At 29.4% G+C, this 13,245-nt stretch overlaps 1 protein-coding gene and 1 pseudogene across 2 annotated transcripts; one reads left to right on the top strand and one right to left on the bottom strand.

Annotated features, from left to right (window-relative positions):
• Positions 1–691: 691 nt before the first annotated feature.
• Bma-clec-1.2 lies at positions 692–2,123 on the top strand (annotated as a pseudogene; the record flags this gene model as incomplete). Its single annotated transcript has 4 exons — positions 692–766; positions 1,154–1,264; positions 1,605–1,753; positions 2,046–2,123. Coding segments are annotated over 4 exons (413 nt in total), but the record flags the coding sequence as incomplete, so codon positions are not given.
• A 6,908-nt stretch (positions 2,124–9,031) lies between these two features.
• On the bottom strand, positions 9,032–10,430 carry Bm17252 (Uncharacterized protein; the record flags this gene model as incomplete). The annotated part of the gene is made up of 2 exons (XM_001897360.2): positions 9,032–10,156; positions 10,302–10,430. 2 exons carry the CDS (start codon positions 10,428–10,430, stop codon positions 9,032–9,034), a joined length of 1,254 nt encoding a protein of 417 aa, XP_001897395.2.
• Between the last annotated feature and the right edge of the window lie 2,815 nt (positions 10,431–13,245).

Below are 13,245 nucleotides of genomic sequence, written 5' to 3'. Positions count from 1 at the left end.
TAAAACACATTCAAAAACGCAACTTATCCATGAATAATTGATTAATTAATTAATTTGATCTTGTATAGTGATATAATTTTATTTATTTAGTAAACAATTAATATTCCGAGAAAAAAATTTTTTTTGTTCATATAAATAATAAAAAAATCTAAATTTGTTATTTAAAATATTTATTTAAATTGTTATTTAAATATTCATATATGGGAGTAAAGTAAAGTTATGTACATGGATTAAATTTCATGTCCACAATTTAAATAATTCAACTTTTATTATTAAATGAAAAGTCAGTACTCCGTTGTCATGCTTTTATCAGCTAGAACTTATCACATGTCACACTGATACTAAAAAAAAACAGTTATTCCGGAAGTGACATCCGGAAGGTCAAATTTAAATAATCAAATTTTATAATAAATCATTTTTATTGGACATTTATGAAACATGTCATTCAATATTTTCACTATTTTATTTCTGTTAATAAAACACTTTGCACTTTTTCATTATAATTTTTTTTTTGAATGACTGATTGTAAAAATTGCCAAAGAATAAAAATAAAAATTGGAAAATTTTTGAAAAATCGATTAGTGAATTATTTTCAGTTGCATTATGCGCTATATGTGATGAAGGATGGCGATTTTCACCACATTCCAAAAAATGTTATAAATTTTTCCTAAAAAAATAACTTGGACTGAAGCTGAATTTCATTGTCTAATACAAAATGGACATCAATTATCAGTACATAATTCGAGAGAGAATCGATTTGCTAAAGGTAATACATTTGTTTATTTTTTCGTTTTTATTTATTTATAATATTGATAAAATAATTTATAAACCAATCTGAAATACAATACTTGTAAAATAATATAACTACAAATAATCTTTTTTTTTTTTAATTTTTCATTTTCATCTACTTTTTTAATTTTTCATTTCCATTTGAAATGAATTAGAAATAAGATCGATAATGAAAATTCAGATTAACGTCATAATTTTAAAAAATGAAAAAAATAAAAACAAAATTAGTGAGAAAACTTCAAAATTTTCAAACTAAAATTATTTCAATTGACAAATATATCATTTCCCATTGATATAATCCCACATTTAAATTTGATTGTAAGATTAAAAATGTTAATTTGATTTTAACTGTTAATTATTTTAGAAATAGCTCGTGATGCGCCTGAAGTTTGGCTTGGTAGTGCAAAATTTGGAAGGACAGCTCAATTTGAATGGTCTGATAAAACACCATTCAATTTTAAAGGCTGGAAAAATGGTTATTTTCAAATTATTTATCGTTTAAAAGTTTTTATTCACCATAATTAATAAATATAATAAATTCGAAAGTTTTTTTTTTTTTTTTTTAAATATATTTCATAAAGTCTTTGCAAATTTTTTTTATTCTTCATAGTCAAAAAAATGGTTGAATTTTTTATGAATTAATAATTAATATCTAATAGTTTTATCTTATTTATCATGTGATTAATACTGCTTTGAGCGTTAGCTTATAATTTACTAATTTGAATTTATTTTGTAAAAATCAATGTGCTTTTTCTTAATTTGAACTGTAAAAAATTAAAAAAAAACCTGAATTAAAATATTGGTAAAACTTTTAGGTCAAATACCAGTAAGTAAATTAATTAGGCCATGCACAAAAATGAATGTCACAAGCGGTGAATGGTTTCAAAGTTGTTGTCGAATAGTTGCGCCATACATTTGCCAAAAAGATTCGCAACCTAACAAATCTTATACTAGCAATATACAGGTAACAAATTAATTATCTCAAAATTTTAAATAAATTTTTTAATTTTTTGGCACAAAAAAAGTTTACAATTGTAAATGCTACAAAAAAAGAAAAAACTATCAATTCTATAATTTTTACATTATAGAATTATGAGATGTGTATTAATTATGAAAGTTAAGAAAGTATGCGTTTATTTCATTTAAGAAGGTAGCAAATTAATTATCACAGAATTTTTGATATTCAAACTTTAAGAAATGATATTTAAGTGATAATACTTTATCACAGTATAATTTATAATATAATTCTGTTGCAGAAGAGCTATGATACGATTCGGACGAATGACAAATATTCTATTGTAAATCAACAATGGCGATTTTTAGTACGGAAATAATAATAATAATAATAGTAATAATAACAATATTAATAACATATTAGTAATAATAATAATAATAATATTAATAACATATCAGTAGTAATAATAATAATAATAATAATGACATATATTATTAGTTGATTTATTTTTTCTTTTATGTCTAAAAATTTGCTTCATGCTTTAATTCACTACTGCATGATTAATTTATCATTTCTTTTTCAGCCAAATTTATTAGCACAAATCAAATTAATTTCAGCCTAAATTAATCAGCATAAATTTTTATCAAATATTAGTACAATTGGAAACAAAAATCAAATTACAAAAATTTATGAACAAATTCTAGCAAAATGAAAGAAAAAACAAATAATGGAAGTAGAAATTAACAAAAGCTATTAATTATATTGTTAAAATTAGCAATAAAACTATTTCATATGATATAGCTGAAAATGAAACTTTTAAATTTTCTATTCTTTAATAATTTATTTTGCTAGCAATTTTATAACATATCATTCAATTAATAATTAGTAACGGGTTTTTTCTTCTTTTCTTCGGTTGCCATATTATTTGACAAAATAAATGTACCATAAAATATTATATATCTTTTCTTGATTTTTCTAAATTTTGTGCACGCTGAAAGCTCTTTTTTCTTAATGCAATTTTAATTTAGCAGTGAAATTGTTAAGTCCTTTTAATAATTTTATTATTTGTTATGTTTGTATTTTTGTTTTATTACTTAATAGTTATATACGATAAACATATTACTTAGAAAGAAAATGAATATATATGTGTATAACACAATGTTTTGTTTTATATATATAATATAAACAATAATATTGATATGATAATATTGATAATATTATTTATTTTTTTAGGTGCCTTACTTAGTTAAATAGTGTTGACAACTAATATTTTTACTGTTATACTGGTTACATGTATATTTGTTATCGTTTTTCCAATTTTCATTCTTGTGTCTGTATTTGGATTTGTTTACTTAATGGATATATATTATATTTAAAGGATCTGACATTTTCGTCTTTGTTGTACTAATTATTATGACGAAATGAAATGCTTAAATAAGCCATTATCACCGTATGCTTCGTTTTTAGCTTAGCTTCATTAGCTTCGAGAATGAAAATTTGTGTATTAATCTATGTTTGTTACAAATGCGCCAGTGGCTAAAAAGGACACTATGAGATAAGTCAAATTATGTTGCAAAAAATGCAAAGAAAAGTCTCATCGGATTCAGTTCTTAATGCTTGTCCTTCCGTCATGACACTTAACGATATTCATTTTCAAAGACGGCGACGTCCTTATGGGTGACAGTTTTCATGTGTTCTGATTTGAGGTCGGGATGGACTACTGATGTAGTCAATATAACTTTGGCCAAGAGATTTCTTCAATGATTGTTAGCACCTGTTTTTTGGGATATATCTACTACAGTGTGCTGACTGATCATATAGCAAAATCTTAGGGAGAGGATATCTGTCCTCAAGACTGACTTGCTAAATAAGGATTCATATCCTAAAGTAGGAAAACTTCAATAGTGTGGTCAATTGCTTGTTAGCGTAATGAACTATTCAAGGAGATGGTGACAAGTGGTGACAGAAAACCATGATTAGAATCGATATAGAGAGTAGACGATGAACTGCTCTGCAAACATTGATGGTACTTCTACTAATCTAAAACTGCATTGGCTCTTTGATAAAAATGCTTCTGCAGTAGTAGATACCATTCTAAGTGCATAATAGCTTATGGAAATTAAATAATTGACCTCTGCTTTCAGATTTCAGATGGAATTCCATCAAGCCTAGATGTTTTGGCTGTTATGTGGATTTGAGAGTTGTTTTGCAAAGTTTTTTTCACCGATTATTGTATGTTAGCTTTAATTACTAGATCTTCAATTGGACTGAAGAGAAATTGAAAGTGTCCAGCTATCAGTTCAGAATGAAAATGAGTTTGATTATATGCGTTGAGTGGAAGCTTTGTACCTTACCTGTCGTGAAATGGGGTCTGATTTGAGTAATTTATAGAGCCAAATAGGGAGTACTTTGTGAAGTAGCAATGTTTAACAGTAATCTTAATTTTATTGAGATAAAATTATCATTAATCGAAATTATTATTAGAAAAATTGAGGAAGTACATCTGAGGGAGAGGAGAGAGTGTACAACTTCCGAAGTACAATCGAGAAAAACTACCTTCATTCCTCTATTTAACTTGTAGAACAGGAGTGGTTTATAACCAAGCACCGATTACCGTATGTAAAGAGTTTCCGTTCCGGATAATCTTTACTCTCTCATTACATCAATTACTCATAAGACTGAATGTCAAAATAGCAGACTCTTACAATTTTTAGATGTTTAAGTTTGGCTGTTAGGTTCGAAAATCTTAGTATTAAAATTGGGGGCAATTTTCAACACTTAAGCAATCCTTGTTGTGATTGGATTGGATTAGGTTGGTTTACTTGCACAATTGAGTCGAGTGCTCGAGGTGAGGTAATTAAACCAAATAAGCAATCAGTAGTAGGACAATTTAGTGAGGAGGATGAGCTAAGCAACGGGGAGACTGGGAAGACTGCCCGAAGGCTATGGGAAAGATAACACATTACCATCTGTGAGTCATTAAGGAATTTGAATTACAATAAAACTTACAATAAATGATTAACATGATTTGCTTAAATATAAATACTTTGATTTAAATTTGACCTTTTGCTAAATTCGATTGTTCGGTACAAAGATTATTTCTAGTGGAATTTCGAGCTTGTTCTCGATAATCCTGTGGATTCAATACAAATTTATTTCGACATATTCGACTCTTTCTTCAGATAGTTATTCAATGCATTTCAGAACTCTCTAGAGCCTTCTGAGGTTAGAATTCATATATTACTGACTCATCATCTGTTCTTGATGTTCCGAAATATCTATGAAGCTTGCAGTATGTAAGGTTGCTTTTCTTGCAAGACGGGTAGGTGAGCAAGGAGTTCAGAGTACCCCTGGACTTCTAGGTTCTTTAAATTCCTTTGATGAGTACACTAGGCATTTTAAGGTGAACTACAGGATGCTATTTTTAATTTGCAAGTTTGGGCCATAGCTGCGAAATATTGAGGTAGTAGGCTGGTCTGTTAGATGAATAACTTTAAAGGGTTAAATGAGTTCCATCTGCCCGCATCCGAAATTGTCACTCTTTAAAATGACTGCCCAATGGCTGCTGGTTAGTCCATTCTGCCCGACAACGGTCGTAAACATATTACATATATTTGATAACTGTTTTGTTTGCATTACTAACTGAAATAATACAAAAATATTTGATTTTATTCATATTAAATGATGAGTAGTAATGTGGAATCAATCTTTGATTATAAATATTGAATTACCTTCTGATTCACATGCAAGGAAGTATTCTTCGGCAATACTGCTGGACAGATTTTCAATGAATTCTTTATGGAGAACTGCTGATACTACTTTTTACGTTGTCAAAGTGCTGCTGGCAGGGAATACATTGAGTAATCTGTAAGTTTGGTTCAGAGTTTAGACTGGGAATTATCTCATTGCAGCAATTCTGAGATTGTTGCTAGTATTGAAAACAAAGGAAAGTTTATTGAAAGACAAATATCTTTGTGTCATATATGTTCATTGTTTTACATTTGTACCAGCAGAAGCCGCCATAAAGATACTAATTCTTGTGATCTTATAGCGAGACTGTACTTTTATTCGATAAAGTAACAATTTCATTTATAGAAATTTATTTGGGTTGGATGTTATTATCGATATCGTTATTACAGCTGTCTTATTGAAATTCTAATTGCCAAGTTCATTGCAGTATTAAGCATTTTATCAGAATAAAAGTTTGACAAATCGAGAACTAAAAGGGAAGAATTGACTCTCTCAGTCTTTCTATCACGATAGAAAGAACTGTTGACAAATTTGACGTCACAAGCCAGGAATGAAAGCATCAACCAGATGCATAAACAAGATGAAAAGCTCATGTTATACCTTATTAGAACGAATTTAAACAAACTTACGCCGATAGATAAATTAGTTTTCGAAAAGACAGAAAGTGTTTATGCAGAAGAAATACAAGAATTAAGTAATCAAAATAAGTCGAAATCTTTAGAAAGAAGAGTACTCATGAATAGAAATTTAAAAATAATTGAAAGAATCATTTCCAAGGCAAATATATTAACAAAAGAATGTAAAGAAGCATTACGATCTGTTAAAGACAAAAAAGTTTGCGAGATCGAATGCTTATTCAGTAATTGTCACAAATTGCTTTCTGTTCGATCTTTTCTACTCCAGAAATGAAGAAAGGATTTGATGGAAATTCAAAACTTCCGTTTGTCTTCATAAGTCAATTTGATGCAATTGATAAAAGACATTATAGCTATAAATGAATTTTTACACTTATAATTGGATGATTCAAAGCAGAGGCATTAGAATACGTAAGTAACTTACTGTCAATGATTACTGACTTAGAATACGTAAGTAACTTAGCTGTCAATGATATTCGCTATGAGAAATTTGAAAAATAGTGGAATTATGCAGTTGCGTTACAGAAATTGGGCAGGATTAGACAAAAATTTGATAAGGGAACTACCGAACATTCTCTCAAATTAAAAACATTAGAGGAGAACAGTGAGATAAATAAGCTGTGGACTGATAAGCTGCCAGATTATCTCTTTTGCAATCCTGATAAAGGAGAAGTGGACGAAGTCTCGATAATGGAAGTTATAGTAATATTAGAAGGGTAAATAAAAGTTATACAGTTGCTGAGACATCATGAAATGAGTTTTTAGCTTTCAGAACACAGTCTAAATTTATTTATCAATAAATAAAAATGAATAACTATTTGTGCGACAGCACTCAAACCCTCAGAAGAAAGGCAAAAGTTTTTGGTATTTTCTGCCTATTTATCAGTTGAATGATAACCGAAAAGTAGTAGCGAGACTAGAAAAGTTAAAGGATTTGAGATGATGCAAGCAATGCTTAAGTTTCATCCAAAGAAAAATATTATTAAATATTTAAATATTAACTATTTCACAGATCAAAACAGTACGCTGTGTGACGTACTGAGAAGGATCCGGCAAGACGGAAGTTCCATCGAGATGGAGAAACAATCTCAAGAAAAGTCGAAAATAGAAGTAGAATTTGGTTAAGAGGACAAAACATGAAGAAACGATGTTAGTTATTCCATGCGACCTAGAAGGACATTAATGATTTTAGATATGAGAAGCGATTGCAACTTGGTCACTGAAATAATGGCCAACAAATTAGGTCTATTGTTAGAGAAATCTAGTAATAAATAAAGATTACAGGTATTGCTAGTAATATTTGGAATTAGAACATCATCGGAACAATAAAGAATATTCAAACATATATTACAGAATTGATTATGATGGTAGAATAAGGTTAGAGAAGACATATCTGGAAATGGACCAAGATGAAAATGGCAATCAGTAAAATAACGAAGTTTGAAAGAAAGATTAGGAGAATGAAGAGAATCATGATAACTCAGTGGACTAATAAAAGGAAAAATGTAAACTAGAGATTATTGCAATCGAAGAATTGATGACAAGACAGAGAGAAGTACTGAATTTCGTCGAAGATGTTGACCCGTGTCAGCAAAACGACATAGCTTAACTCAAGAAAGGTTGAAACGACAGTGAAAAGAAGTCTAACTGATTACGATGAATATCTGAATGATTTATTTCAATATGAAGTTATTGAAAAGATGAAGAAAGAATCTGCATTAGACTGTGATAAGCCCATAGAAAACCACCTGCGAGTTTTATTTGATACTTTAACAAAGACATACATAGATTATTGGTAGGAATAATATTACGTATAGAGAAGTATTCCTAGAAGTAGTCTCTCTATAAGAATAATATGGTCATTCTTAGAGTATTCCATAATGCATTAGGATTCATTGAAGTTTAAAAGTGTTTGGTATTATTCATGGCACAAATTAAAATGAATAATTGTTGGTCATTAGCATGTACACTTCTATCTTATAGAATTAAACTAATTGTTTGAAATCGCTTTTGTTTTTCCTTTAGTTTTTATTTGCCATCTAAGTTACGCAGAGTTACTGAAGATGAATATGAATACTAGATATATACGATTTTTATATCTTTAAAAGAAATTACTTCCAATTATTCCTTACCATTTTATTAATTTGTTATGCTATTTTAATAACTTTTGCATTATTTGATGCTGAAAATGATTAACTAAAGAGTAATAAACAAAAAACTCTCTTTTTTGCTTTTATGATCAAACTACTTAGTATATTTCCAATATTCATATTATTAGGATTAAACCGATTTTTAGTTGGTTTACTCATAGTCAAAGTTTCTCATCAATTATATCAGCTCGAGATACTGTGATATTACATAAAATTATTGCTGAAATTGCTGAAGCAAAAATGATATTAAATAAACAAATTGAATTGTACAAATGATATCTTTGCAGTTATAGAATAAAACTGTCAGTTATTGTTAATTGTCGTATCAAAGTTTATTGCTTAGCTCCAATAGCATAAACTTAAATTGAAAGTAAAAAAACACACTGAAAATCACATTCAAATGTAATTTTGCTTTCATCATAATTTCTACATCGGAAAAAATTCCATATTTCCACACGCTGCTTATTTCTTTCCACTGTAAAATATAGTTTCTGTTGCAGAAACATTAGTGATTGTTTAGATCAGTGTGATATTATGTTAGGAATTGATGAAGAAGGAAATCATTGATTAAGTTTATATGAAAATTTTGGAAAAGAAATTATAAATCGCAGCGTGTTGACATGCTGATAAAGAGAAAATGAAAATATAGAAATCATCAAAAGAAAAAAAATCTCACAAGAACAAGAAATCATTTATTGTAGATGCTGTGGTTGTTTGAGAAACATTCATTTCTGGTGCTGGAGCAAATCCAGTTATGGCTTTAAATTTTGGAGAAGAATTTTTTTGCTTTTCAAAAGGTTTTCAAACACAGACTGCTGTTTTTGGAGATCCTGCTGAAGTGAACGTTGCTTCTGCTGTAGTTGTTGGAGAAGTTGTTGTTGTTGTTGCATAAGTTGTTGGAATTGGACTTGTTCTTGCTGAAGTTGTTGAAGGAAAGCTTGCATTTGTGGAGGTTCTAGAAACATTTGTACAACAAGTTGTTTTTGCTGCTCCATAAGATCCACAAGTTGTTGTTGTTGTTGGAGGAGCTGCTGAATAAGTAGTTGTTGTTGTTGGTATTGTTCAAGAAGTTGTTGTTGTAGCTGTAGAAGTTGTTGAAGTTGCTGATAAATAGGTTGCTGTAGTGAAAGCTGAACTAGTTGCACTATATGTTGAAGCTGTTGATGAAATAGTTGTCTCTGTTGTTGAACTTTTGTAGATATATTACGGAGTTGCTGAAGCAGTTGAAGATGTTGTTCGTGCTTCTGAATTTGATTTTTAAGATTACTTTGATCTTGATGTCGAGATTGCTCGTGATTTCGTTCCATTTGTTTTTGAAGGTCAAACGCTTCTTGCTGCACAGTCAATGGCTGCATTGTTTGTTTTAGAGAATTCAGTTGTTGCTGCAAAATTTGCTGATCAGGTAGTTGCTGCAGTAGAGTTTGAACAGTCTGTTGTTGCTGAAGAAGTTTCTGAAGAATAACTTTTTGTTGTTCTTGAAGTTGATTCATAAATGGTTGTTGTTGTTGAAGTTTTTGAAGAGTAATCTGCTGGTTATGAAGGAATTGTTGCATAATTTCACAGTTGTGCTGCCCAAGTTGCTGACGAAGTTTCTCTTGCTGTTGAAGACGATTTTGAATGTGCGAGTGGTTTTGTTGTAGTTGTTCGAGTAGCTGTTGAAGCTGAAGTTGGTGAGGCACAGGGTTTTGTTGTTCCAGGAGTTTTTGAAGAAGAGATTGTTCTTTTTCTATTTGTTGGACAAGCAGTTGAGGAGGGGATTTTTTCTTATTTTCGGTTGACAATGCTGTCATTGTTGTTGAAGAAACTGTTCTTGCTGCTACTGTCTGAGTTAATGTGAAAAAGGCTGTTGTTACTACCATAATTTCTGGAGTTGTCGCCTAAAAAAATCACAAGTTACAAAATTTGTGATAGTGAAAATGTTCATTTAAAGAAGCTCACAAAAAGGCAGTTTGATTTCCTACGGGACGTGAAACCAGAGCCTATTTCAGAATTGTTTTCCAAAAATTGAAACAAATTTAATACCTTTGTGAAGGATGAAAAGCAATGATAAGAAGGAAAATGATTCCTTTCTTCATTTTCACCATCTCGATTAATCGAATTTGAACTAAAAGAAAATAATTGACTGCGAATCAAAACAATAAATGCTTGCATTTTTAAAGTTTTCAATTGAGTATAGAATTTTAAGCACTAATTAACAATCATTCAAATCAACAATACAAGTGTACTATTTGGATTAGCCAAGTACCAAGCAGTTTATGATTCGAGAAATCTCGGTCAAATTCTTTCCTTACTTTCTATAGCAGTGAAATCCTCCCTCCAGAATCGCATAATATTTCTAAAAGGGTTTCATTTTCAAAAGAACCTTCTCCTTATGCAACCTTTGAGAAACTATGAAAAAGCATTAAGTTTTTTAATTTTTGTTCATAGGAAAGCCCTGGAATTGTTGCCACACTGAATAATTTGAATTGTGCTGCAAAATTTAAAGACATTTGTGTTACTTGTTTCATTCTGCTTCTGCAGAATTTTCCAGTTGAAATGGATTGAATTGAATTGAAAGCATTGTGTTCCAAAATTGCATTTCTCATCCAAAACTTGGGACAACATGCATTGCTTTGAGAAAATTCACCGTATTATTGTTCTTTCTGTTTAGATAGATGAATTTTATTACAATAAAATAAATTAAACGATTGGTTTGTTTTCTTATTTTGTTATAATACAAACTTTTCTGATATTGAAAAACGGTTTTTGTCCGTGCTTCCGCCTCTTTCTTTTCTTTAAAGGTATTACCAAAAACGATTAGACTGATCGCTCACCAATTTTGGCACTTCAGTGACAGACTGTTAATTCTGAAATAGTGTTGCACATAACACATTACATTAGCATTACATAGGTGTTTGCATACTTGCATGCAGTTGAATATTTAAAATTTATTACGGACAGTTGGATTTATCAAACTGTGCGTAAGTCACTAATAATTGGAAATGAAATGGGCGATGTGCTCTACACAAATTGAAAATTTGAAAAAAAAAATTATTTGTTTCTTTGAGAAGCTTCAGCCATCATTCCGATCAGTGATGAATAAACTTTTTCCTTTCTTAATGTACTGTCATTTGAAACATTTTTTCGTTTCATTTGCTGCAACGACCGATACTTACTACTTGCTCTCCTTTCTTCCTACGCTTTCTAGAAAGTTCAGTGATAGTTTGCTTTGTTCCCAGAAGTGCATAATAGCTTATGGAAATTGAGTAATTAACCTCTGCTTTCAGATTTCACATGGAATTCCATCAAGCCTAGATGTTTTGGCTGTTATATGAATTTGCGAGTTGCTTGCAAATTTTTTTTCACCGATTATTGTATGTTATCTTTAATTACTAGGTCTTCAATTGGACTGAAGAGAAATTGAAAGTGTCCAGCTATCAGTTCAGAATGAAAATGAAAGTAAGTTTGATTATATGCGTTGAGTGGATGTTTTGTACCTTACTTGTCGTGAAATGGGGTCTGATTTGAGTAATTTATAGAGCCAAATAGGGAGTACTTTGTGAAGTAGCAATGTTAACAGTAATCTTATTTTATTGAGATAAAATTATCGTTAATCGAAATTATTATTAGAAAAATTGAGGAAGTACATCTGAGGGAGAGGAGATTCCTCTTTATACAGACAAATTTTAAGAGAAATTCTTCTATTCTTTGCTGCACTAAATGACTTCCCTATTAGCTAGTGATTGCTTAAGTTTTCTTTTAATGATAAAGCAGAAAAAAATTAATGGTCAGTTCATTTGAATGTTTCTGATGAAAAATTTTGTATAAATCCAACAAACAACCGTTTCGTCACCATTTATAGTTTGCTTTAATTCCATTTTGTTTTAAGAATGATAGCAAAAAGCTTGATTGAATTAGTTTTCATCAAGTGAAAGTAACTTTTTGCACTGAAGAATAATAAGTTTCCGAGTCATTATTTGATGGGGATTGATTTAAATTAATTAATTAATCAATGATAACGATTCATGACATTTGTTAACTTTTCATTGACTATTCTTTGCTAAATTATACTATCAGTTGTTGCTCATAATTTACCAATTCTCACCTTTTTTTCTTTTAAATGAAAAAAAAATTTAATTTTTGACAAGCAGAATTTTTTTTTAATTCTTTTTTAGCAAGGCAACGAAATATGATCAAAGTAAAAAATCAGATGGAGATATAAACAAAATTCAATCGCCGATGGAGCAAATCCTCTATTAATAGTGCATCCGGAAAATATTTAATAAATTAGACCCTCAAGTTGTTATTATCAAAAATTCTATTATTATGCCACTGCTTGAATTACTATTATTTTTTTTTTTTTTGCAACATCGAAAACGTAAAAGAAAATTATTTCAGTAAATTGTGAGGTTTTGTATAAAAATGATTTCATACATATATAAAATTATGAAAAGAATGAAAAGCAGAAAAAGTAACAATAATAAATGGAATAGAAAGTAGAAAAACAGAATTTATTTAAAATAGAATTTGAAGAAAAAAATAATAATTTTTAACTTTGCATAAAATAATTTTATTTATTCTATTTATAGCAATGCTTCAATTATTCATTCTCTGATGTTATACGTACAAAATTCACATACCTTTCATATTTTTGACTAACTGTCAATGAAAAGAAGCTACGAATGAATTATAACACTAGATGTTGTTTCTATATGAAAAGAATTTTTGATCAGCAATACGATTTGTGCTCGGAAATTAAATGCCAATAAGATATTGAAATTTTAAATTCAAAAAATTTTAGTACCAAAACGTATAAGTTAATTTCAAAGGAGAAGTAAAGTAGAGAAGAACAATGAGTTAAATCAACAAAGCAGAGCGAGAGTTAAATGAAATTCAATAATATAATTCTCTTATCATTATGTTATCATATCATAAAGTTGAAATGATCAACGAATAGTTTAAAAAAAGATGTCCGCATTATACCAGT

This window comes from Brugia malayi (assembly GCF_000002995.4).
Source record: "Brugia malayi strain FR3 genome assembly, contig: Bm_128, whole genome shotgun sequence".
NCBI lineage: Eukaryota > Metazoa > Nematoda > Chromadorea > Rhabditida > Onchocercidae > Brugia > Brugia malayi.
The sequence above is the reverse complement of the archived record's forward strand: the minus strand, read 5'-3'. Positions and strand labels throughout refer to the sequence as shown.